The following is a 26,602-nucleotide window of genomic DNA, read 5'->3' on the forward strand; positions in this document are numbered from 1 at the left end:
CAGATTCAATTTAACTCCCAAACTACGTAACCTTGCTTCACCTGCTCCGTCAAAAGGTTTAGGAAAGACTACTGGTTTATATGAAAATACGACACCATCTGTAACAAGCTTCTGAAAAATATAGGCGTGTTGTCAAGAAACTGAAGTGAAAATGCAATCTTATCTGTGTATTTTCTTCCTAGGAACCACCATGTCCAGACAAGGGACTGTTCCCTTTCTGCCCACCAACTGGAGGCAGACCAATTCCAGAACAATATTATTTTTCCACTTTAGAAGACAACTGCATAAAAGTCAAGTACTATTTGATTCCAGTCATTTCCAACAGAGCCTTCATAAGAGATTAGGGGATACTTCTTTAGAAAATAAACCAATCTTCTCCTTCAAATTACTTAATAAATGAGTCGATCCTCAAAGGGAGAGTCAGACTGTCAGATGTGGGGGATACTAAAAAGGATACTCATAAACCTGAATGAAGTTTCCTATTAATTGTTTATTTATACTATAGGAGGGCCTAAATAACAAGAGGATAATCAGGGCCCCATTGTGCAGACTCCATTGTAATACCTGGACACAACAGACCTACTTAAGTACGTGACGCACAGGAGACCATGAATCATACAAAACAGTAAACATTATATGTAGTGTACCTGTCTCAGTTTCCTTACCACACCAGGATATTCTTTGGGATTAAGTCAGTCTCTTTGGTTGCCCAGAGTTTGTAGGGCCATCTGGGCTCAGAAAAGCAGGCAGGGTTGAAAACCCTGCATCATAGGGTTCCTACATGTTGGGTGATTTTTGCTCCCTCCTGCTCTCAAGGTCTCCTTCTTGTCTGGCTCTCCCTGTTTCTGTGTGGCTTGCTATTTTAAATCCATCCTGGCTTCCTTTAGTCTGTCTTTTGGGTAACTTTCTACTGCTCTTTCTTTTCCTCTTCCCTTTACGGGAGTCAGCTAAACCAATGTGCTAAGAATGCAGCTCACCCATTGTTCAGAGGGTTTGCTCCTGAATAGAGTCATGGGAGTCCTAAGCACCCTCCTATTGTATTTCTGCCTGATGTGTACCTGCTACAGGATCTGTCAGCAATAATAGATCCACATGCATATAGGCACAGCAGGTTTTCATAGTACAACTTCCCAAGATGAACCAGAATTCGTAAATTGTACAGACATACTCCCAATCCATCACATTTCTCCCTTATTGAAAGCACTCTTGCTTGATTACTTGACCAGTACTCCAGGGATGTTTTGGCACCCCACCTTCAGACAGTGCATCTTGTGTGACTACTTATTAATTCAAACTAATACATGCATTCAGTCATTAAACACTTCCAATCATCATGAAAACATCATAGTTAGGCTCCTACCTACATTATATAAATTCCCTCCCTCATTATCCCAGGGAAAGGGGAACTAGCTGCAGAGTTAGCAGGCCCCCGTATGCTAGTCACCCCAGTATTTCGGATTGGTTGGGATGGTCCCAAGATCCTTGGGTCTCCTTCTGTGAAAAGAGTGGCCCTGGTGCTGGGTCGACGTGGAATCTATTCACTTTCCCCCAAGCCCAGTCCCCATCTTCACACCTCCTGGGAGAGGTGACGTGCTTTTCCCCCTCCATCTCCCTCAAGTTTAATTACATCATGACCAAATAACTGGAAGCCAGAAATTAAGGGGAACTTTTCCACCTCCTTTTCATTTACACTCTCCCAGTGATTGTTTCACACCCCTCTGGAGCATTTCCCACCTTTTAGTGACTATCATGAATTTGGCAGCTCTTTTTACCACTCTTAGCCTCACTCGTTCCGGGGGAGTTTTGACACATTGCACCTTTTGTCTGTGCCTGAGTTTCCCTTTTCCAGAGGAATTTTGAATCATAGCATCTGTCAGCTGTGCCATAGTCTTCCCTGCCCCCAGAGGAGGTCTGGTCCAGAGCATCTCTTAGCTGTACCAGTTTCTCACTGCTCCCAGCTGAAATCTGGGCCACAGACACATTCAGCATTGACTTAGTTTCCCAGGTGAGGGTAGACAGAGATCTCACGCCCCAGCCACTGATTCTGGCCTTGACAGCTTGCACCTGAACCTTCAGAAGTTAACCATATTACATCATTACACATCAAGATTAACACATCAAGTGAAATAACGTCCCATGCTCCCACAGTCAGAGTCCCAGAACATACTTTGGTGTCCATATTGACTCAGGCTAAAGGCAGAGTGATGGGATTCATTCTACGCCCACCTGATTGCCTATTAGCCCCTGTTTAGGCATGTTGTATATCCTTCTTCCTTGGTCCCAGGGGCATGACTTGACTCTGTTCTCTTTGAGCCAGCAGTGTTTGACCTGGTCAACAAGCTTCTGTTTATCCAATTCAATCTGCTCTTTCTGATACTTGGCCACCAGCTCCAACCATCTCTCCTCCAAGAACTTTCATTTCCACTCCAGCCTTCACAGCTCTGGACCTCTTGCCCTTTCTGCTACATCTGCAGAATCATCAGTGGAACAGTCTCTGGCACCATCTCTTCGGTCAACTGCCTGCCTTGCAGAAGAAAAAGGGAGCCCTTCTGACCTAATGGTCTGGAGGCAGTGCCAATCCTACCTCAAGACATGAGCACAGCATGGTCACCAACTTAGATTTCTTCTGATCCGCAGCAATGCACACATGCTCAGAAGCTGCTCTTTCATGAAGTGTTCATAATTCATGCTTGCTAATTAACTTATACCTGAGACAAACTAACAGACCTGTTCCCGACTTTCAGTGTAGAGCAAAAGTATAATCCCCCACCAAAAGTGTCTTAAAAAAACTTCATAGACTAACATGTAGATCCCATCTCCGCTACCATTCTGTCATAGACCCTAGCAAGCACCGTCTCTTGGCCATCTATTAGGACTGTTGTTAGGGGAATCCAGAGCAGCAGAGGCTTAAATGTTCCAATCACCTGTAACAAATGTTAATGGGGAAAGATACAAAAGGGCCAAATTAGTCCAAACAAAAAGGCCTAGTGATGTCATTCAAGGACTCTGCTGAAATCATGTCTGGTAAACAAAAGTAGCATGGGGCTACTAAACTGGTCCTAAACTGGTGTGTCGCAAATTAGGCCTAATTAGTGAACAAAATGAAAGCATGGGCTATCCTGGTTATCACTCCCTTTTAGGATTCTTAAACATAAAGAAACTGTGGGGAGAAATCATGATTTTAGAGACGTATCTGCTGGCTGGAAGACAGGCGGACTGGGAGGAACAAACTTCACCACCGTGGCTGCCACCCCCACAGTCTCCTGGGGTCCCAGGATCCACCCTAACACTGTGCAACATTCACCGTTCTCATCGTGAGAGATAGCCTGACCAAACTGGGTGACAGACAAAGAAGAAAAGGAGTACTTGTGGCACCTTAGAGACTAACAAATTTATCTGAGCATAAGCTTTCATGAGCTACAGCTCACTTCATCTGATGCATTCAGTGGAAAATACAGTGGGGAGATTTATATACATAGAGAACATGAAACAATGGGTGTTACCATGCACACAGTAACCAGAGTGATCACTTAAGGTGAGCTATTACCAGCAGGAGAGCGGGGGGGGGGGGCTTTTTGTAGTTATAATCAAGGTGGGCCATTTCCAGCAGTTGACAGATTAACACATCAAGTGAAATAACGTCCCATGCTCCCACAGTCAGAGTCCCAGAACATACTTTGGTGTGAGGAACAGTGGGGGGGGGGGGGATAAATATGGGGAAATAGTTTTACTTTGTGTAATGACCCATCCACTCCCAGTCTCTATTCAAGCCTAAGTTAATTGTATCCAGTTTGCAAATTAATTCCAGTTCGGCAGTCTCTCGTTGGAGTCTGTTTTTGAAGTTTTTTTGTTGAAGAATTGCCACTTTTAGGTCTGTAATCGAGTGACCAAAGAGATTGAAGTGTTCTCCAACTGGTTTTTGAATGTTATAATTCTTGACATCTGATTTGTGTCCATTTATTCTTTTACATAGCGATTATCCAGTTTGACCAATGTACATGGCAGAGGGGCATTGCTGGCACATGATGGCATATATCACATTGGTAGATGTGCAGGTGAATGAGCCTCTGATAGTGTGGCTGATGTGATTAGGCCCTATGATGATGTCCCCTGAATAGATATGTGGACACAGTTGGCAATGGGCTTTGTTGCAAGGATAGGTTCCTGGGTTAGTGGTTCTGTTGTGTGGTGTGTGGTTGCTGGTGAGTATTTGCTTCAGGTTGGGGGGCTGTCTGTAAGCAAGGACTGGCCTGTCTCCCAAGATCTGTGAGAGTGATGGGTCATCCTTCAGGATAGGTTGTAGATCCTTGATGATGCGTTGGAGAGCTTTTAGTTGGGGGCTGAAGGTGATGGCTAGTGGCGTTCTGTTATTTTCTTTGTTGGGCCTGTCCTGTAGTAGGTGACTTCTGGGTACTCTTCTGGCTCTGTCAATTTGTTTCTTCACTTCAGCAGGTGGGTATTGTAGTTGTAAGAATGCTTGATAGAGATCTTGTAGGTGTTTGTCTCTGTCTGAGGGGTTGGAGCAAATGCGGTTGTATTGTAGAGCTTGGCTGTAGACAATGGATCCTGTGGTGTGGTCTGGATGAAAGCTGGAGGCATGTAGGTAGGCATAGCGGTCAGTAGATTTCTGGTATAGGGTGGTGTTTATGTGACCATCACTTTTTAGCACCGTAGTGTCCAGGAAGTGGATCTCTTGTGTGGTGTGGTCCAGGCTGAGGTTGATGGTGGGATGGAAATTGTTGAAATCATGGTGGAATTGCTCAAGGGCTTCTTTTCCATGGGTCCAGATTATGAAGATGTCATCAATGTAGCGCAAGTAGAGTAGGGGCATTAGGGGACAGAACAACGCTTCCTCAGCTCCCAAGTCAGCCATAAAAATGTTGGCATACTGTGAGGCCATGCAGGTACCCATAGCAGTGCCTCTGATTTGAAGGTATACATTGTCCCCAAATGTGAAATAGTTATGGGTGAGGACAAAGTCACAAAGTTCAGCCACCAGGTTTGCCGTGACATTATCAGGGATACTGTTCCTGAAGGCTTGTAGTCCATCTTTGTGTGGAATGTTGGTGTAGAGGGCTTCTACATCCATAGTGGCCAGGATGGTGTTTTCAGGAAGATCACCGATGGATTGTAGTTTCCTCAGGAAGTCAGTGGTGTCTCGAAGATAGCTGGGAGTGCTGGTAGCCTAGGGCCTGAGGAGGGAGTCTACATAGCCAGACAATCCTGCTGTCAGGGTGCCAATGCCTGAGATGATGGGGCGTCCAGGATTTCCAGGTTTATGGATCTTGGGTAGCAGATAGAATACCCCAGGTCGGGGTTCCAGGGGTGCGTCTGTGCGGATTTGTTCTTGTGCTTTTTCAGGGAGTTTCTTGAGCAAATGCTGTAGTTTCTTTTGGTAACCCTCAGTGGGATCAGAGGGTCATGGCTTGTAGAAAGTGGTGTTGGAGAGCTGCCTAGCAGCCTCTTGTTCATATTCCAACCTATTCATGATGACGACAGCACCTCCTTTGTCAGCCTTTTTGATTATGATGTCAGAGTTGTTTCTGAGGCTGTGGATGGCATTGTGTTCTGCATGGGTGAGGTTATGGGGCAAGTGATGCTGCTTTTCCACAATTTCAGCCCGTGCAAGTCGGCGGAAGCACTCTATGTAGAAGTCCAGTCTGTTGTTTCGACCTTCAGGAGGAGTCCACCCAGAATCCTTCTTTTTCTAGTCTTGGTAGGAAGGTCTCTGTGGGTTAGTATGTTGTTCAGAGGTGTGTTGGAAATATTCCTTGAGTCGGAAGCGTCGAAAATAGGATTCTAGGTCACCATAGAACTGTATCATGTTCATAGGGGTGGAGGGACAGAAGGAGAAGCCCCAAGATAGGACAGATTCTTCTGCTGGGCTAAGAGTATCGTTGGATAGATTAACAATATTGCTGGGTGGGTTAAGGGAACCACTGTTGTGGCCCCTTGTGGAATTTAGTAATTTAGATAGTTCAGTGTCCTTTTTCTTTTGTAGAGAAGCAAAGTGTGTGTTGTAAATGGCTTGTCTAGTTTTTGTAAAGTCCAGCCACGAGGAAGTTTGTGTGGAAGGTTGGTTTTTTATGAGAGTATCCAGTTTTGAGAGCTTATTCTTAATCTTTCCCTGTTTGCTGGACTTCAATAACACCACCTCCACTGAATCTGGCTAATCCTGACCACCACCTGGACTGTGAGACTGTCATCTCCCTTCCCCCAACGTGTATCCTTTTCCTTCCCCACCTCATTTCTTCTCTTTCCCATCTCTCTCCTTTTGCCTTTTTTTTCCCCAACAACAGTCTGGCTTAGCTGGCCAAGATCGTATTCTGCAACAAAGTTGTAAGCCTGAGACCAGATACGTAGTGAAAAACAATGCCCTAAACCTCCTGCCAGATATAGGAGTGCCTGATAAGAATATGTGCTGTGCCTGTGTTTCTCCAGCAATGAGGGTGCAAGTAAGAGTCAACACCAGAGACAGAAGCTGCATTTCTACCTTAGCTGTTGTTTTCTCTCCTCTTTTGTGTGTGTTTCTCATTTTTTGTCTTAAAGGAAGCAGGATTAGATTTTAAACAGCAGCTCCATCCCATCTCAACTGTTTCTCTTTCCCCTGACAAAAAAGGGGATATATCACTATCTTTGATACCATTGAACAAACTGTCAGATGGGTGGGGTTGGGGGGGGGGGTCCTTTTAAAAAAAACTCTATAGCTAAAGGGAATAAGGGATATTGTTAACACAAAAGCTTTAATTAATACTTTACATTTCAAATGCTTCAACTTTTTTTTGCTTCTTTTGCTGTATCTTTAATAAAAAGTGGAAACAATTTTAAATGGCGTGTTTGCTATGGCACTCAGCAGGCCAAGGTCTCTGTATTTATTCCAGAAATCAAGCCCTATAAACACTGTACAGGGACAGTGTCACAGTAACACCTTTGACTTTCTGGGCACATTTATTCCATCAAAATTAACACAACAGCACTGTGAAAATATATAGGCCTGGTCTACACTAAAAAATTAGGTCAACGCTGCTCAGGGGTGTAAAAAAAAGCCACCCCCCTGAGCAGCATGTAAGCCAACCTGGCCTCTGGTGCAGACAGTGCTAGATCAATGGACAGATTCTTCCATCAACCTAGCTGTCACTTCTTGGGGAGGTGGATTACCTATGCAGATGGGAGAACCCCTCCCATCAGCATAGCTACTGACTACATTGAAGTGCTACAGTAACAAAGTGCAGCACTGCAGTTGTACCACTGCAGTGTTTCAAGTATAGACAAGCCCATAGTAAGAAAAGTCCCTGCCCCGAAGAGCTTACATTCTAAATAGACAAGACAGACAAATGGGTGGGACAAGATGTAAAGTGACTTTCCCACTGCCACACAACTGGTCAGAGATAAAGTTGGGAATTAAACCCAGGCCTCAGTTCCACTCTGGTGAATTAGCCACTGAAGTGCATTGCCTCCTTTGCTGTGTCCTCTCCACATTTGACAGTATTTATATTGGTATGTAAAAAGCTTCCCTAGAGACGCAAGAAGAGTCAGCTTAACTATGTATGCATTGGAAAGGAAATTAAGGGTTACTGGGGCACCAGGGTCTGTAATGCTCATCCACCAACAATGCACGTGCAAGGGAGAGGTAAGAATGTCAACCATATCTTTCTAGTGTGCTTGGCAACTGTGATCTCTCTTCTGAGTGGCTCCGGAATGGTGAATTTAAGATGATGGCTTGCAACAATTATGGCCACCTCCACTGCTCTCTCCCTTCAGTTGAGGTTAAAGGGCACCAAAGCTTACATGAAAGAAGGAAAAACTACCAATAACCCAAAGAAAATGAGGCTTGCAAACTGCTACAAGTGAGTGGTTTTTTTTATATCTCTGATTTCCTTCCTTCAGGCACAAACTTTTCCTTGTGAAATCAATGGAAGTTTGGCAAATTTGTAGTCTATGGGGCTAGCCTGCTAGCTTGCTATATTATAATCAAATTAATAAAGAAAAACATCATATATTATTTTGACTTATATTTTTGTACTGAAAAATTTCAGTAGACATTACTGTGACGGGTTGGATCACATAAACCCCCCGGGGGCTACCACCTGATGTGCCAACACTACTTCTGCCCCTGCTTTCCCTGCCCTGCCAGCTTGGGACTTCAGTGCCCTGCCTGGTTTCAGCCAGATCTGCTCGCCTGCTGCAAACCCAGATCCAGGGGTGAACCACGTCCCCTAACAGCTGTAGGCTTAAACTGAAAGCAGATTACGAAGTGTTCCTGTCTTTAACACTCAGATGCCCAACTCCCAATGGGGTCTAAACCTCAAATAAATCCGTTTTACCCTGTACAAAGCTTATACAGGGTAAACTCATAAATTGTTCGCCCTCTATAAAACTAATAGAGAGTATGCACAGCTGTTTGCCCCTCCCATCATTAATACATACTCTGGGTTAATTAATAAGTAAAAAGGGATTTTATTAAAAGTAGGATTTAAGTGGTTCCAAGTAGTAACAGAGAGAACAAAGTGAATTACCAAACAAAATAAAATAGAACATGCAAGTCTACGTCTACTACAGTGATAAAACTGAATACAGATAAAAACCTCACCCTCACAGGAATCCCAGTAAGCTTCCTTTTACAGACTAGTCTCCTTCTAGTGTGGGTCCAGCAATCACTCACATCCCCCGTAGTTACTGTCCTTTGTTCCAGTTTCTTTCAGGTATCCTTGGGGGTGGAGAGGCTATCTCTTGAGCCAGCTCAAGAAAAAAATGGAGGGATCTCCCAGGGGTTTACATAGACTCTCTCTTGTGGGTGGAGAGTCCGCTCCTCTCTCCTATGCAAAGTCCAGCTCCAAGATGGAGTTTTGGAGTCACATGGGCAAGTCACATGTCCATGCATGACTCAGTTTTTACAGGCAGCAGCCATTGCTTACATGCTACCTTGAACGTCCTCAAGTAGACTTCTTATGTGAATTGGAACCTTTCAAGATTCATTGTTGTTTAAGTGTTTCTTGATTGGGCACTTAATTTGAACATTCCTTTCTCAAGAAGCCAAATGCTTTACTAAGGCTACTTAGAAATCAAGTACGTACACAGCCAAAATTCATAGCTTCAAATACAACAATGACACATGCATACGAATAGGATGAATAGATTCAGTAGATCATAACCTTTACAGAGATATGTTACAGGGCATATGTAGCCTAAAATATATTCCAGTTATGTCATATATACATTCATAAGCATATTTCCATAAAGCCTTATGGGGTGCACCGTCACAATTACTTCATTATATTTAGCTGTAATGCAAGGAACACTGCAGGCCTGTATCCTGTATGATTAGCCAGAACAAGTTAGCATAAGTACTTGTAAACTTTGGCATAGATAAATGGCCTGCCAGTTACCCTTTTTGACTTTGCGGAACTGAATGTTTACCATAATTCTGGGACATACCTGTTATCACAAGGTACACCACAAGAACAAGGAATTAATGGTTTGGGCCAAAGGAAACAGTTTAACAAATGAAATAATCGGCATTAATACGTATGGATATGTTATGGATATATAATGCTATGATTTAGTCATGGAGGTCATGGAAGTCACCGAATCCATGACTTCCAGCGACCTCCGTGACTTCAGCCTGTGGTGCTCAGGAGCTGTAGGGTCCCCTGCTGCTCACGGGGGCCAGGAACTGTGGGATACACCTGCTGCCTCTGGCAAACCCTGCAGCTCCAAGCCGCCATAGGCAGTGGCGGTACACCCTGCGGGCGAGCCCCTGAGCTCCTAGCGGTTGTGGACAGCGGGGGAACCCCCAAGCTCCCAGCAGTGGCAGGCAGTGAGGGCCCCCAGAGCTGTCCCCAGCCATCGGGGGAACCCTCGAGCTTCTGGCCGCTAGGCCCCAAGCTCTCAGTAGTGGGGGGCCCTGGAGCTGTGGGCAGTGGGGGAACCCTGCAGTTTCCGACCGCTGTGGGCAAACCCCAAGACTTTCGGCCACCACAGGCAGTGGGGGCCCCCAGAGCTGCTGGCAGCAGGGGAACCTTACAGCTCCAGGCCTCCGCGGGTGGTGGGAGTACCTCATATCTCCCGGTCCAGTTTAAATAGCTTTTGTAAAGGGATGATACCACAAGTGTCTCTAGAACTACTTTACAGGCAGCAGAGGTACCCCCCAACCCCCAGCTGTTGCAGGCAGCAGGAGGCCCCACAGCTCCCAGCAGTCGGCTGTGGGGGACCCTGGAGCTCCAACACCCAACCCCTGGTGGGGTCCCCTGGAGCTCCTAGCCGCTGTGCAGCTGCCTCACTGCAGGCAGTGTGGGTACTCACAGATCCCCACTTTGTCACAAATATTTTTAGTCAAAGTCACAGACAGGTCATTGCTTCTGTAAATTTTTCTTTATTGCCCATGACCTGTCCATGACTGATTAAAAATATCCATGACAAAATCTTAGCCTTATTGATAAGTAAGAATATGCTAGACTATAGAGTAAGTGTACCCTAAGATTTATTCGTGTGAGGAAATAAGATTTGGGCATGGAAGGCTGAGCACTGAGATGAATATTCAGGATATTGCCAAGATCCTATAGGAGGGCAAACCACCATGTGGAGGCATCCTTCTTTTAGCTTCAAGTCCTCTTTTGTTTAGCTACCAGCTCAGTTTTTGCAATATAGCTGAGCTACTCAGCACTCGACCCTGATCTCCATTATCTTGAGATTGAAGAACCTGGACTATCAAACTCATTTGGCATGCCAGACAAGAGGCTGGTCCTTTGTCTCTCACCACCAGGTCCCTAAGGAAGGGTGTGAACACTCTAGTTTAAATACCTTTTGTAAAGGGATGATACCACAAGTGTCTATAGAACTACTTTACTACTACTTTTTTTTTTTGGCTCTGTGATTTGGAGCTTTGATAACTTTCCTTTATTTTAATAAAAATTTCTTAAAGCCTGACTTTGTCCTCAGTGTGAATGTCCTTGCCACACACCCTGAGTGTCTGTACAAAGTATTGAACTCTCTACGTTGTGTAATTTTGTAGCCTGATTTTGGGATAAGAACCTAATTATCTTCTGGTCAGATAATTGGTGAGCCTATAATAAATCAGCCCTATAAAAATCAGGTTAACAAATTACTTCAGTGGGAAAAGGACTGGGCTCTTCCCATCATCATACTTTCCCAATCTACTTTCTTCTACAGCTCAGCAAGGCTGTTGGCCCTCCAGTAACTATTCATTTGCCTCTACATTCATTGTATACTTGGCAGAATACAACCACTGCTCCCTAACAATTTGATTTTAAAGCAAAAATATTTTGCCACTATTTAGGGAAGATGAGTCCTGCTCACTTGTAACAAGGGAAGGGGGAAAAATGGAAACAGATAGTGGGAATGGCCAACAATGTTTTAAACTTTTATTTTAAATCTTTGCAACTTTCAGCAGTTTGACAACCCATTTTCTTCATGTCATCCCCTCTTTCAGCTAGAATTTATCTAATGAATTTTAAAAATTCAGTATTTTACCTCAGGATTATTATCCATGAAATGTGTAAGTGAGGAAGGCCAAGGAAGAACTGGCAGAAGACAGCGACAGAGAATACTGAATGCTCTGGCATCACCCCGGACGAAGTACAACTAGCAAGTGACCTTAAATGAAGGAACTCAACTGCCCAATGTGTCAGCTACTCAGAAGGAACTAAAGTCTAAGGTAAGGTAATTAACCAGGGGTTTATTAATCATACCTAGGGTTAAATTAATCATCTTTCAGCCCAGGAAATGTCTTACTCCTCAGAAAAGTCCCTCAAATTAGAACCAATTTGAAAACCCAGTAATTTGTTACCAAAACTGACAAACTTCATCCATCTAGTCTTTAGAGTATGGCAGTTTAATTTTATTCAGAATTGTACCTTAGAGAGTACATATCTCATGCTTACCTGTATATATGGATAATCTGTTATTAATTCTTCCTTCTCATTGTAAGTAAAAACTGGGAAATCTGGGGCTATGAACATTCTGAAAATAAAAGGTTTTAAAAAAAAATTAGAAATCCAAAAGCAGGGGACCCTGCTGAAGAAATATAGATCAGGATAGTCAGTCATTAGGTAAAATTGGTTATAATTAGTTTTGCTGTTGTTGGGCAAATTAAAGTCGTTCTTCTAAGAAGAAAAGGTGTTGTTTTGCTGTCAGCTAAAACCGCAAAACTAGTTCAAGCTAGTTAAAACTGCGTTGAGAGGCAACTAGCAACTGTTGCAGTAGAATGTATCTGAGACAAGCAGAACACCAGCTGACACAAATATGTGCACTTGACATTTAGGTATGGAATACAAAAAGGGGGTTTGAGCATCAAGCTTTAGCTCAGCAGGCCTGTTGGACAGCCAAGACCACGGGACACCTGGATGATGTGATGGGTCTTCCTCCTTGCTCTACCATACATAACAAGCCATTGTTTAGTCTTACTGTCATAAACATACAGTTAAGGGTAGCATAAAATCCCTCCTTTACCTGTAAGGGGTTAAGAAGCTCAAATAACCTGGTTGGCACCTGACCAGAAGGACCAATGGGGAAAGAAGATAGTTTCAAATCTGGGGGGGGGGGCGGGAATTTTTGTTTGTGCTCTCTTTGTTCTCTCGGGACAGAGAGGGACCAGGGCGGGAAAAAAAAAAACATCTCCTAAAACCCTATTTGAAATAAGCATACAAGATTACAAAAATTGTAAGTAATAGCAAGGAAATGTGTTAGATAATCTTTTGTTTTAACTTGTGAATTTTCCCTATGCTAAGAGGGAGGTTTATTCCTGTTTTTTGTAACTTTGAAGTTTTGCCCAGAGGGGAATGCTCTGTGTTTTAAATCCTATTACGCTGTAAAATTACCTTCCATCCTGATTTTACAGAGATGCTTCTTTTACATTTTTCTTTATAATAAAGTTCTGCTTTTAAGAACCTGATGGGTTTTTAGTGTCCTAAAAACCCAAGGGTCTGGTCTGTGCTCACCTTGTTTACCTATTTGGTTGGAATATTATTCTCAAGCCTCCCCAGGAAAGGGAGTGTAAGGGCTTGGGGGGATATTTTGGGGAAACAGGAACTCCAAGTGGTCATTTTCCTGAATCTTTGTCTAGCTCACTTGGTGGTTGCAGCAGTACCATCCAAGGACAAGGAAGGATTTGTGCCTTGGGGAAGTTTTTAACCTAAGCTGGTAGAAATAAGTTTAGGGGGTCTTTCATGCGGGTCCCCACATCTGTACCCCACAGTTCAGAGTGGGGAGGGAACCCTTACACTTACGGAAACATTATCATAGTAGGGGTTTATAGTGACATTGAGTACAGCATAGAGGATGTACTTCCTTTGGTAAGAAGCTGATCAGCCTTTGGGAAATAAAAGGTACTTCTGGTGAATTGTCTACTCATACCCTAGTCTTAAAACCAGATCCAAAAATTCCAACAATTGCTGCTTGCAGTCTTGATGCATGTGATCTGTTGGCTACAGAAGGTCTAAGGCCCAGCTCCTCAAAGGTATTTAGGTGTCTGTCTCTCACTAAATTCAGTGGAATTTAGATGGCTAAATACCTTTATTTAGCCACCTAAATGGTCTTATGTGAATCTACAGTCAAGACCCAGTGCATTCTGCAGATGTGAATTTGCTGCAGAATTCTCTTCTTGCCACAAAGCTGTGCTCCAGCATCTATGCATTAATTACAAAAATATTCCTAGTTCTCATGGTTGTAAAGAAAAACTTGAATTGAGTGTACCTGATGCAGAGATACCATTATACTAATGACAGGTTTCAGAGTAACAGCCATGTTAGTCTGTATTCGCAAAAAGAAAAGGAGTACTTGTGGCACCGTAGAGACTAACCAATTTATTTGAGCATAAGCTTTCGTGAGCTACAGCTCACTTCATCGGATGCATACTGTGGAAAGTGTAGAAGATCTTTTTATATACACACAAAGCATGAAAAAATACCTCCTCCCACCCCACTCTCCTGCTGGTAACAGCTTATCTATAGTGATCACTCTCCTTACAATGTGTATGATAATCAAGGTGGGCCATTTCCAGCACAAATCCACTTTAGCTATTACCAGCAGGAGAGTGGGTTTGTGTGTGTGGGGGGGGGAAGGGGGTGGTGGTGAGAAAACACCGTATGCATCCGATGAAGTGAGCTGTAGCTCACGAAAGCTTATGCTCAAATAAATTGGTTAGTCTCTACGGTGCCACAAGTACTCCTTTTTGCATTATACTAATGCACAAGATGATGACATGACATATCCAGTGTTGCTCAATGAACCAGTGGTACTGGGAATAGAATCCCAATCCAGTGCTTTATCTACTGGGCATCACTCACATTTCCTAAGTAAACCCAAGAACACCTCATTCAACAGTTCTGTATTATTATAGACATTGCAGACATGGCAACACAGAGACAGAGCAAGAGAGAGAGAGTTTTGTATGAATTTGTTTATAAATGCTGGATCTGAGAGAAATGTGACACTGAAAGAAGCATGTTTACTTGGAGCTTTTCCAGTGCTGACAAGGTCCCCAGCACTGAAGGACCATCACCATCTGCACTCATCAGCTCCTGCCTTACAGTTGGCAAATTTGAAGCCCTTGGCACTGACAAATGCTCAAGACAAATCTAGCTTCAGTTCCAGTGTGGCTCCAAAGCTGGACATAAGGTATTCCACGAACTTGGAGCTAGATAAATACGTCAAAGGCTTCTGTTTCTCCCCTGCAAGGAGAAACAGAGGCTTAATTATTCAGTTTGTCTGTCCGGCTGTCTGTCCAACCAATGTTTCTGAGATCAAATAGAGACACAAAATTTTCCGAATAGATTTGTACACGACAGCTAGATAATGTTTCAGTTCACTTTAAAAAAAATGCATTAAAATTTTAATTATACTTTTTATTATTACAAATCCCATCTTCATCTGCAGACTTTTCCATATCCACAAAACAAATGATCATCATTTGTTCAACATGACTCACATCTGGGGTACAGTCCAGTACTATTGAAAATTATTTTGCAGAATGGGCAGCTTCTACAATTTTCTTTTTAATGACATTTGCTAGGATTTGAATCAGTTCATTCTGAATATTTTTTCCTAAGTAATGAACCCTATGTTTCATGATCAGTTATTTTATGTAGATGCTCCTTCATGACTGGATCAAACAAAGCTAGGTATTCAACAAATCTTAAAAAGTTTCTATTACCTGGAGTGTATAATTTTTCATTTCTACCACAGCCATGGAATACTAAATTTTGCCCACCAAGAACTCACTAAAGCAATCAGATGCTCTAATATTTGTTGCCAATATTCTTCATTTTCCTTGATCACACGTACATTTTCTTCAATAGTTTTTCCTTTTTTCAATCATAATTCAAGTTCTTTCCAATTTTGAAAACATTCCAAATGTTCTGTACTTCTTTCATGTGAAGAGAGAATTGAAGATATGTTTTTCCAGTCCTTTGAACCATTTTCAGTAAGTGATGTACCAATTGCTCAATTTCTAAACAATTTGCAGCAAAAGCAAAACACAGAGAGTCTTTCGACACTGAATATTGTAACCAGTTTCAATGAATTTCTTCCCCATTAATGAGTTTCCTCTTGTAATGCTGAGCAGCGAATTTTCTTTTATTTCCATCCTTAGGGAAGGGCAATTCATGAACTTGTTCGGGACCCTGTTCCACGAGAATTTGCCGCACACTGTCATCACATCTGGGCCACGAAGCTGGGCCCCATACTGTAACTTGTTTGTAACTTCCTCATCCTTTCTTCCAGAATTCTACTTCATTTACTTCAATTTCTGCATATGTCTCTGAAGGTAAATAATTTTTTTCCACTTCCATATCAGTCTGATGCTGTGAGCTGCCTTCATCTAGAAGTAAGTTTCCATCATCTTGAGTTTCTAAACTGCTTTTTTGTGGATGTGAGCTACCCTCATCTCAAAGTAATATACCTTCATCTTGATGTTCCAAAATACTTCCATGCGGATGTGAGCTAACCTCCTCTTCAAGTAAAATTCCTTCTTCTGGATGCTGTGAACTTCTTCCATCTTTATTTGGATTAAAGAGAAAATATTTCAAGAAGGATCCCTGCTGTTTTGCTTGGTCCTTTTCCTTCTCAACATTTTGTTTATGATACTCAGCTCCTGGGGGTTTTCTTTTTCCTCTTTCTGCAATAGGGCCTTTAAATATTGTTATGTACTAACTGTGCTCCCGACAGCAAGCATTATAGCGTTCAGGATGGCTGACACACCACATGATTGGCGATTTAAACCACATTGTAGCCATCCCAACATGTCCTTTCACTGCTTAAAGGTTCAATGATTAGTAACATAGACTCACCTACCTATTAAAACAGTTACAGCATTTACATGGAAACAAAATGACCTTTTTCAGCGTTATAACCTGACACCAGTTGGAGGACACCCCTTCCTCACAGTTACCCGCTTGGAGTGTGACATCATCACTTTCATAGTCTATTAAGTGTTAACGCTGTTACTTTTGTTTTATGGACCTTATTTGTTACTTGTGAACCAGTTATAACAAAGAAAGTTAATAATTATACAGCCTGATAATAACTCTAAGATTTAATAATGGTTAAAGATACTCATTTTGGATTTATAATGCTGAAAGATGTTATTCTTTGGCACCAAGAAACAATTTTTAATCAATTTAATCAATTCTTAATCGTCTACCTGCGACGTGTGTTAAAGTGACCGTTTGACATGTATCAACTCGTGATATCTCCGCTCTACATGAATTTCCGGCTATGCGACCTTGATGTATATTCGAGTTAGGTGTCACTAGCATTGCAGCTCTTGCCTCTGGCAGATGTTTCATTATGGTTGAGTTATTGCTTATCAAAATTGTGGAGTGGATCATCTTGACCCTGCGTTGCAAATTGAAAATTTTTTTTGCTAAAAATATGACTTATTTTTGCAGTAAATGAAAGATTTGACATATTAATAAATTCTTGGAAATGTAGATAAATGAATTAGAATTCATATTCCCTCTGTACACACACAGGAATTGAAATAATGACATCTTTATTTTATATGTATTTTTTTCATCTATTTCATTTTTTCTCAAATTGATTTTTTTCCTCAAATTTGGTACCCCGTTTAACTTGGCACCCTAGTTCGCCTACATGGATGGGCTGCCCCTGCAGATGAGAATCAACACCAGAGACAGAAGCTGCATTTTTCATCTTTGCTGATTTATTTTCTTTCCCGTTTTGTGTGTTTTTGTCTTGTTTTCTAGGCAATGGGATCCAACTTCAACAACAAAAGCAACAACAGCTCCAGCACGTCAACTACCTTTTTTTTAAGAAAGAAAAGAAAAGACAGTCATTACCATTTAAGAAACGGTCAAAAAGGGGGTTTTCCCCTTCTAAAGGCTTTTTACAGCTAAATGGAATGAGGTGTAGTCAGAGTTAAAAGATATCAGATAAATTTAGGATGTAGAAGTCAATAATTAGGCCTTAGGATATATTAGCACAAGTAACTTAATAAAGAACCTGCTGAACTTGTGTCTATGTTTGTGATATCCTGATGTTTTGAAATTAATAGCTGAGTAGATTCCACAAAGTGACAGTTGGTAGCCAGGAAGAAATTTTAGAGACTTCCTTAGCGTAACGACGTTTTACTGTTGTCATAAAGTAACGTAAAGGTTTATGATTACAAGAGAACTAATGAGTTAGCCTATGAAAAACAGGGTACCACAAAAGTAGTGCAGTGTGAGGAGAGATTAAAGAGGCTAGGACTTTTCAGCTTGGAAAAGAGGAGAGTAAGGGGGGATATGATAGAGGTATATAAAATCATGAGTAGTGTGGAGAAAGTGAATAAGGAAAAGTTATTTACTTGTTCCCGTAATATAAGAACAAAGGGCCACCAAATGAAATTAATGGGCAGCAGGTTTAAAACAAATAAAAGGAAGTTCTTCTTCACACAGCACACAGTCAACCTGTGGAACTCCTTACCTGAGGAGGTTGTGAAGGCTAGGTGTATAACAGGGTTTAAAAGAGAACTGGATAAATTCATGGTGGTTAAGTCCATTAATGGCTATTAGCCAGGATGGGTAAGGAATGGTGTCTCTGTTTGTCAGAGGGAGGAGATGGATGGCAGGAGAGAGATCACTAGATCATTACCTGTTAAGTTCACTCTCTGTGGGGCACCTGGCATTGGCGACTGTCGGTAGACAGGATTCTGGACTGGATGGACCTTTGGTCTGACCCAGTATGGTCTTTCTTATGTTCAAGTTCAAATAAGAAAAATGTTAAAACCTTCATAAATGAACCACAGTGGGCATCAGAACAACATATAATAAAAGCTGTATCCCAGCCTGTGTGCCTTGGGGAAATGCCAGAGTAACAGCAACTGGTGATTATGATGGTGAGGATAATTTAAAAAAACGTAGAACTTCTCTCCAGGCACAGAAAGATGGTCTCCAATACCTGCAGCTACATGCCGAAAAGAAGAAGCCAACGCAATAAGGGATTGTATGACTGTGACGGGTTGGATCACAGAAACCCCCTGGGGGCTGCCAACTGATGTGCCAAGACTACTTCTTCCTCTGCTTTCCCTGCCCGCCCAGCTTGGGACTTCAGTGCCCTGCCCAGTTTGAGTCAGACCTGCTCTCCTGCTGCAAACCCAGAGCCAGGTGTGAACCACATCCCCGAACAGCTGTAGGCTTAATTAAAAGCAGCTTAAGAAGTGTTCCTGTCTTTAACACTCAGATGCCCAACTCCCAATGTGGTCAAAACCCCAAATAAATCTGTTTTACCTTGTACAAACCTTATACAGGGTAAACTCATAAATTGTTCGCCCTCTGTAACACTGATATAGAGTACGCACAGCTGTTTGTCGCCCCCTCCCCCCCCCGGCATTAATACATAATTTAAGTGGTTCCAAGTAATAGCAGACAGAACAAAGTGAATCACCAAGCAAAATAAAACAAAACACGCAAGTCTATGTCTAATACAGTAAGAAAACTGAATACAGATAAAACCTCACCCTCAGAGGTGTTCCAGTAAGCTTCCTTTTACAGACTAGTCTCTTTCTAGTCTGGGTCCAGCAATCACTCATATCCCCTGTAGTTACTGTCCTTTGTTCCAGTTTCTTTCAGGTATCCTTGAGGGTGAAGAGGCTATCTCTTGAGCAAGCTGAAGACAAAATGGAGGGGTCTCCCAGGGGATTAAATAGATTCTTGTGGGTGGAGACACCCCCCCATGCAAAGTCCAGCTCCAAGATGGAGTTTTGGAGTCACATGTCCGTGCATGACTCAGAACTTACAGGTAGCAGCCATGGGTCACATGCTACCTTGAACATCCTCAAGTAGACTTCTTATGTGGATTGGAGCCTTCCAAGATCCATTGTTTGTTAAGTGTTTCTTGATTGGGCACTTAATTTGAACATTCCTTTCTCCAGAAGCAGACCAAATGCTTTACTAAGGCTACTTAAAAATCAAGCAAGCACACAGACAATATTCATAACTTCAAATATAAAAATGATACATGCATACAAATGGGATGAATAGATTCAGTAGATCATAACCTTTACAGAGATATGTTATATGGCATATGTAGCATAATATATATTCCAGTTATGTCATATATACATTCATAAGCATATTTCCATAAAGCCTTATGGGGTACACCATCACAATGACATTTCCTAACATTGGCTCTGAACATTGGCTCTGGGAGGGACTGTTCATGTGGTCTCCATGGACACCTCTTTAAGAGAGGATTGCCAAAGCTCAGCAGCACAGGGAGGCACAAATCTTATTTGTACCAATATGCAGTGTGGCAAATTGCCAGCACAATTATGATGGGTCCTGCGCTTCCTCTTCTTGTGGGGGGCAGGGGTTCAGGGCGCAGTTTCCTGCCCCTGAACGAGGGTATCTGTTGTCCCACTAGTAACCCAGAGAAGGGTAGTGGCGAGGGAGGGACCCGGGCCCACCCTCTACTCCGGGTCCCAGCCCAGGGGCCCTAGGTATAGTGGCAAACCACATGAACTAGTGCTTCCTTCCCCTGGGCTACTTCCCTCTACTACTTCTGCTCTTCAGCTTGTGGGGCTTCCTGCCCTCTCTCTGCACAGGCAGGGTATCTCTTTACCTAGGGTCTTGGTCTTCTAGCCAGCCATGGCACTTCTCCAAACTCTCCTCTACTTCAACTCCTCCAAACTGCACTCTGCTCCAACTCCTTCAAACTGCTTTCTGCTCCAACACCAAACCACTCTGCTCCAACTCCTTCAAACTGCTTCAACTCCTTTTTCTGGCTGATTGAAGCAGTGGGTTTTTATCAGGTGACTGGCTTCAGGTTCCCTAATTGACTTCAGGTACTTTTAATTAATCTATAGCAACCTTTTTTCCCTCTACAGGGAATAATGCTTCTCCTCATCCTGGGGCTTACATCTCTCTCCCATATCACTCTCCTGCTGCCTTCTGCCCATGCTGTATCACAGCAGAGACCACCTCCAAGAAGAGCCTCCTGGTCTGAGTTCTCACCTAGCATATATTGTCCAGTGTATCTCTTGGCAAAGTTAGAAAACATGTAAAAAATAAAGTTTATAATGGACAGGTAGCTTTAACTTTAAAGTATGGAGACACTTGTCCCTCCCTAATTATTACTGCTCTAACTAATGCCCCCTATAAAAGCAGTTTTCCTTGCATCCCATCTTCTACTTTTTTACCACTTCTGTTATTTCTCCATATCTAGACTGACAGCTTCTGGGGCCAGGAGCTTTTGTCTTCATACTTGATTGTAAAGCCCCATGTACACCTATTTCTATATAAAAAGAGCAGATGAAAGTTTTGGAAGAGAGCAGTCACTTACTTCTTCTGTAGTAGGTGAACAATATGGAACTTTCCTTCTACTTTAATTAGATAAGACACCTCCTCCTAGAGCATTCAAATAAAAAGTATAATTCAATAGTATTCCAAAACTCTTACTAATCAATACCTATACTGTATCCCATTTTATAAAAAATGTATTCATACATTTCCTCAGACTGTGTTCAGAGAAGATTTTTTTTTTCCTTTCATCAAAGGACTCTCTATAGTAGTGAGATTTGCTAATATTTTCCAAAGTTGCCAATACTGGTCCAGCTGGATCACCATGAGCAGTATTAGGATCCACAATATAAACCAACCTCCCACAGTCCCAACAGTATTTAACACCATATCAATTAAATGTGCTCAGAACAAGTCTAGTTCACAACGTGAAAAATGCCTGTGGCTGTGGGAGTGTTTTCATTAGGCTTCCCAGTATTGCTAAAACTGGTGTTGCTCAAATCAGTGTCAGCAAAAATGGGAAACATGTAGAGAATTCCCCTAACATAGACAGAGCTTCACAGTCGACACTAAACACCATTGCCATAGCACTACTATGCAGTCGCAAATTGAGGCTAAACAACAATTTTGGAATAATGGGTAGAGTCAAATCGAACAGAGTTTGATGCTCTTATTGTCTTAACTTGGCAGCAGTCTCTTCTGTACAGCTGCTCAGAACTGCACATTGCCCTGTAGGATAACACCTTTTCAGTGGATATTGTGATTTATTCTTGCATAGCATGCGTGCTCCACAAAAAAGGTGTCTCAACCTCATAGTTTGTATGTTAACTGTAGAGCATGAATCCCACACATGCCAGTCCATTGTCAGGACCTGCTGTCAGGGAAACCTTCTGATTTTTAGAAAGAAAACACCGTACTTCCTTATAGTGTTCTATGATGCAGGCATTCTTTAGATGAGTTGTGTTTAAAAAAGTCAGGCCCTTAGCCCAAAGTCTTTTGAAAGGTATTTAGATGACTATCTGAATATTAAGGCACCTAAATACCTTCAAAACTCTGGTCCTAAGTCACTATCTTAATCACAGACTACTGGTTGCAGTTTTATCATAAGGGCTATATTGTGATATTTAGCCAGAGCACAAAGCTGCAGGAGCCAGGGAGACATACAATTCCAGGTGGAAACTCAGGGCTGAAATGAAGATGCACTATGCTGATGGGAGAGCGCTCTCCTGTCTGCATAAATATTCCACTTCTGTGAGAGGCGGAAGCTATGTCAGCGGAAAAGCCTCTCTTGGTGTGGACACCGCTTTAAGTTTATGAAACTTACGTCGCTGAGGGGGATGTCATTTTCACACCCCTGAGTGATGTAATTACATCGACTTAAGCAGTAGTGTACACCAGCCCTCAAGAGGGAGTTGTTCCCCAGGAGTCAAACATTGATACAGAAGGCTGAAATTCAGTTTGAAGTGCTGAGTTCGTTTTTGGCTTTTTGTCTGTTTTACTTTACAGGGAGAATGTTTCATCCGGTACTTGCCTCACTTGGTTAAGATTTGGGTCATAAAACTTGCATTCTTCTAGACTCTTATACCACTTGGTGCTCATAAAAGTCTTGTAGAATATTTCCAATAGGAAAAGATATATTAAGAATCCTTAAACTATGTGAAATTGTAAACTATGACAACTTAGGTCAAATTCTATACCTCATACCAAGCAAAATTACCTTTTTAAAGGATGTATAGCATGAACATCTAATCCTAGTACAATAAGGAGCAGTTCAAGACTGACTATCAATACAGTCAGAATGCCAGAACTATTTCTCAGGGCAAGGGTGGCCAACCTGTGGCTTTGGAGCCACATGCGGCTCTTCCAAAGTTTATATGCGGCTCCTTGTATAGGCACCGACTCTGGGGCTGAAGCTACAGGTGCCACCTTTCCAATGTGACAGGGGGTGCTCAGTGCTCAACCCCTGGCTCTGCCAAAGGCCCTGCCCCCACTCCACCCCTTCCTGCCCCCTCCTCTGAGCCTGCCATGCCCTCACTCCTGCCTCCTGTCCCACAGAGCCTCCTGCAAGCCACAAAACAGCTGATCGGGAGGTGTGGGGACGGAGGGGGAGGCGCTGATCAGTGGGGTTGCCGGTGGTGGGAGGTGCTGGGAGCAGGGCGGGGGAGCTGATGGGGGGCTGCTGAAGTATTATTTTGGCTCTTTGGCAATGTACATTGGTAAATTCTGGCTCCTTCTCAGGTTCAGGTTGGCCACCCCTATCTCAGGGGATTTAAAGAAGCCCAGACAAATGGGCTATTTCCCCCTACCAGAAGTTACAGACAAGAAGAGCCTTATGATGGCATGACTATTCTTTAAATTGGATTTTCCCAGCTCACAGAGGTACTTCCCTACTTTACAGGAATTTTGTGAGGATAAATATTTTAAACATCGTGTAATGCTTCTATCCCTTGTTAATAAGTACCTTCTGAATTCCTTAGATTCTTGCAATGAACAACATACACCTCTACCCCAATATAACGCAACTCGATATAATACGAATTCAGATATAATGCTGTGAAGCAACGCTCCGGGGCAGGGCAGGGTGGGGCTGCGCGCTCCGATGGATCAAACCAAGTTTGAAATAACGCGGTTTCACCTATAAAGCAGTAAGATTTTTTGGCTCCCGAGGACAGCGTTATATCAAGGTAGAGGGGTACTATATGTTTTAACTATGGTCAAATGATAAATGTTATTAATGCACACTGAGTTACACTCATAAAAATGTCAAGTGCAGTTACACAGGCAAGCACAGACTATATTAAAGATTATCAAACCTTGTGCTTCAGAGGACAACCAAACCACTAATTGCTCAGGATTAGGAAGAAACTTTCAGCCCTACATACTTTATTATAGAGGTGGTTATACCTCCTAGTGAAGCATCTGGTACTGGTGGTTACCAAAGACAGGATTCGTGGATCATTAGTCTGATTCAGCATAGCAATTCCAAGTTTCTTAGAAAGTAGTACTACCTTGGTATCTATGCCATCCCTTGGTTCAAGCTTTCTTGGCACTATTACTTCAGAGTAAGAGAATTTCAAAGTTTCAGAAAAGCCTAGAAAGAGAAATAGTTTCAAATAAGTTAAATAGAATATGCGTTTACAATTTATTAGGATATGTGCTTCTAGATTCTGACACTGCAAATCATTTTATACAGAAGTCACTTTGTACAATGTGCGAGGAAGAACAATTCCAGGGACATAGGTGAAGTCTGCATCTTAATTCAATAATGTTCGTAAACCATTTGAGAAGCTTAAATACAGAAAGAACACTACTACTCCTTTGGTTCTCTTTCCCAACCCCAACACAAGCCAATTTCTCCATCAGGCCCCTTCCATCCTTTTTCCATAACCCTGATTTTCCAGCCACCCCCACTGTATTCCCCTCTCAATAGGCTCTCTTCCAAGCAAACACCTACCCTCTCTACCTGACTCCACCTCCCTGGTCCACCTTCCCCATCATACCCAGTTTCATTCTTCTAATACACCCCATGTTAAGCCCTGCTCCTCTATCCGTGCTCTGCATCACACAACCCTCAACCATGGCAAGCCCCATATTCCCATTGCTGCACTGTATTCTTCAATGAGCCCTATGCTCCAGATACCTCCTTTCACTGTCCCTGCTCTGTCCTCCTCGCACGCCACAACTATTCCCTCGGTGTCAACAACTCTGCCCCTGCAACCACTGAGGACCCCATTTCATCATCTACTATTGCAAACCACACTCTGTAAGCCACACTCCCCATTCCCTGTTCCTGGCCACTGCAAACCTCTTCTCAAAAGAACATTTGGCCCCCCTTACTCAGTCAAAATCCCCCATTACTGAGCTATATTCCCCTCATCTATATTCTGCATTCCCACCTATACCCCCATTGTGGAGATCTGTCTTTCTCTCTTTGCTCAGGCCCTCCAAAATTCCACTGGGCAAGACCCATTTCCTTCTCCCTGCAGTCCCCCCAACTTCCCCATTCAGCAATCTGTACTCCTTTCTCTTTCCTTTATACCCTAGATCACCCCGCAGAGGAACTCACTCTGCCCTCCCTGCTCCACACCCCAAATAAAGCCTTCAGCAAATCCCACACTCCTTCCCTATTCTTTCCTCCCAAATTCACTTTGCCAAGCCTCACTCTCTGCCCCTGATTCAGTCCCCCACAAACTCCACCTCAGCTGGCACTGCTCTTCACTCACAACAGCTCCTGGAAACATCCTTTACGGGGCCGAGCTCCATGTTCAGCTCCCCGAGCCCCCCTTGCACTGCTCCCAAAAGTCCTCAGCATGCCTATTTCCCTCACAACCACCACACTTTGGCTCTCCCCCCACCTCCCAGAACACTCACCCTGTGTGGGGTACACACCACCTTCCCTGTAAAAGCACCCTTCAAGTCTTCTGTGGACCCTGCTCCCCACTATCTCTGACTGCAGCCATGACCCCTCAGTTCCCTACTCCATACCTTTCCCCTGCTCCCCAACGCTGTTCTGCCCCTGCCCCCACAAAAATCCTTCTCAACCTCCCAAAAACTCAATGGGCCTGGCTCCTCATTCCCTGCTCTGCCTCCCTCTGAATCCCACCTGGCGGGCCCCTCTCCGATCCCTCCTCCAACCTCACTGAATAGGTCCCTCTTCCATTCCCCCTCATTGCCATCCCAGCCGCCCCCCGCGACAGGCACCACTCCCCTCTCCCCATCTAAACTGAGTTGAGCAAAGTCTCAGCACCAGCCCAGTCCCGCAACCCTCGGGAGGCAGTCCCACCCCAGAGGCTCCTAACACACAGCCAAGCACTGTCTTTGAGAGACATCACCTCAGCCGCATCCCGCCAGCCCCCTCCCTGATCCAACTCGCCCCTTTCCAGCTGGTGCTCAGGGCCACCCTGCTCCAGGATCCAAACACCTCACAGCCCATCACCTCCGGCTCTAACCCCTCCCTGCCCCATACTTTGGACCTCCCCCTTGGTCATCTGTGCTCACTCTTCCCTGCCCCCGAAAGAGTCCCTTTGCCCCCCTTCCCAGTTTGCCTCCATGAACCCTTAGGCCCACATCCCCTTTCTGCCTCTTACCCGGTTCCGGGCCCTGACCTACTCTCAGGAAATCCTGCTCTTAGTCCCACTCTGGCACCTCCTGAATCTCCCGTCCGTGCGCCCTGCTCCGGCTTCACAAATCCCCCACCCTTTGATTTACCCCCCAGTGCTCCCTGCTGCCCCCAAGACCCCATATTCCCCCTCCCCTCAAGCCCCTGTTCCCCTCCTTGTGCCCCAGTCCTGCTCCTCCTCCTGTTCTGGCCCTGTTTTCCCTCACAACCCTGCTCTGACTCCTGGCTCCCCCCTTCCCTGCATGGCCTCCACCTTGCAAGCATGACCCCAAATATCTACCCGCTCTGGCATCTCCACCAGACTCACTGCCCCCCTCACCTGGGCTGAGGAGCAGGAGCAGGGCCCAGACCTGCAGCCCCATCCCTGAGGCTCCTCACAGACACCGGCCAACCACGTGCAGCAAGAACAGAGACAGCGTCTCCCACCCCCTCTGCTCAACTGCCCTAGTGCCAGCTCCTCTCCCCTCCCACTGCCTCAGTGCCAGCCCCGCCCCCCCTCCAACTGCCTCAGTGCCAGCCCCGCCCCCTCCGCTCCTACTGCCTCAGTGCCAGCCCTGCCCCCTCCGCTCCTATTGCCTCAGTGCCAGCCCTGCCCCCGCTCCAACTGCCTCAGTGCCAGTGCCAGCCCCGCCCCCTCCTCTCCTCTCCTCTCCCACTGCCTCAGGCCCAGCTCCGCGCCCTCTGCTCCTATTGCCTCAGTGCCAGCCCCGCCCCAACTGCCTCAGGGCCA

General features: G+C 44.0%; 1 protein-coding gene across 1 annotated transcript in view; it reads right to left on the reverse strand.

Annotated features, from left to right (window-relative positions):
* Nucleotides 1-26,234, reverse strand: part of LOC114021339 (disintegrin and metalloproteinase domain-containing protein 20) — a 183,772-nt gene extending 157,538 nt beyond the window's left edge. The window contains exons 1-4 of the mRNA XM_043527312.1: nucleotides 26,192-26,234; nucleotides 23,762-23,844; nucleotides 20,797-20,861; nucleotides 11,901-11,979 (exon numbers count right to left, since the gene is read on the reverse strand). Coding sequence (XP_043383247.1) covers nucleotides 11,901-11,979; nucleotides 20,797-20,861; nucleotides 23,762-23,844; nucleotides 26,192-26,234 — 270 coding nt within the window. The remainder of the gene's footprint in view (nucleotides 1-11,900; nucleotides 11,980-20,796; nucleotides 20,862-23,761; nucleotides 23,845-26,191) is intronic.
* Nucleotides 26,235-26,602: the final 368 nt, after the last annotated feature.

The sequence above is a fragment of the Chelonia mydas genome, chromosome 1 (assembly GCF_015237465.2).
Source record: "Chelonia mydas isolate rCheMyd1 chromosome 1, rCheMyd1.pri.v2, whole genome shotgun sequence".
NCBI lineage: Eukaryota > Metazoa > Chordata > Testudines > Cheloniidae > Chelonia > Chelonia mydas.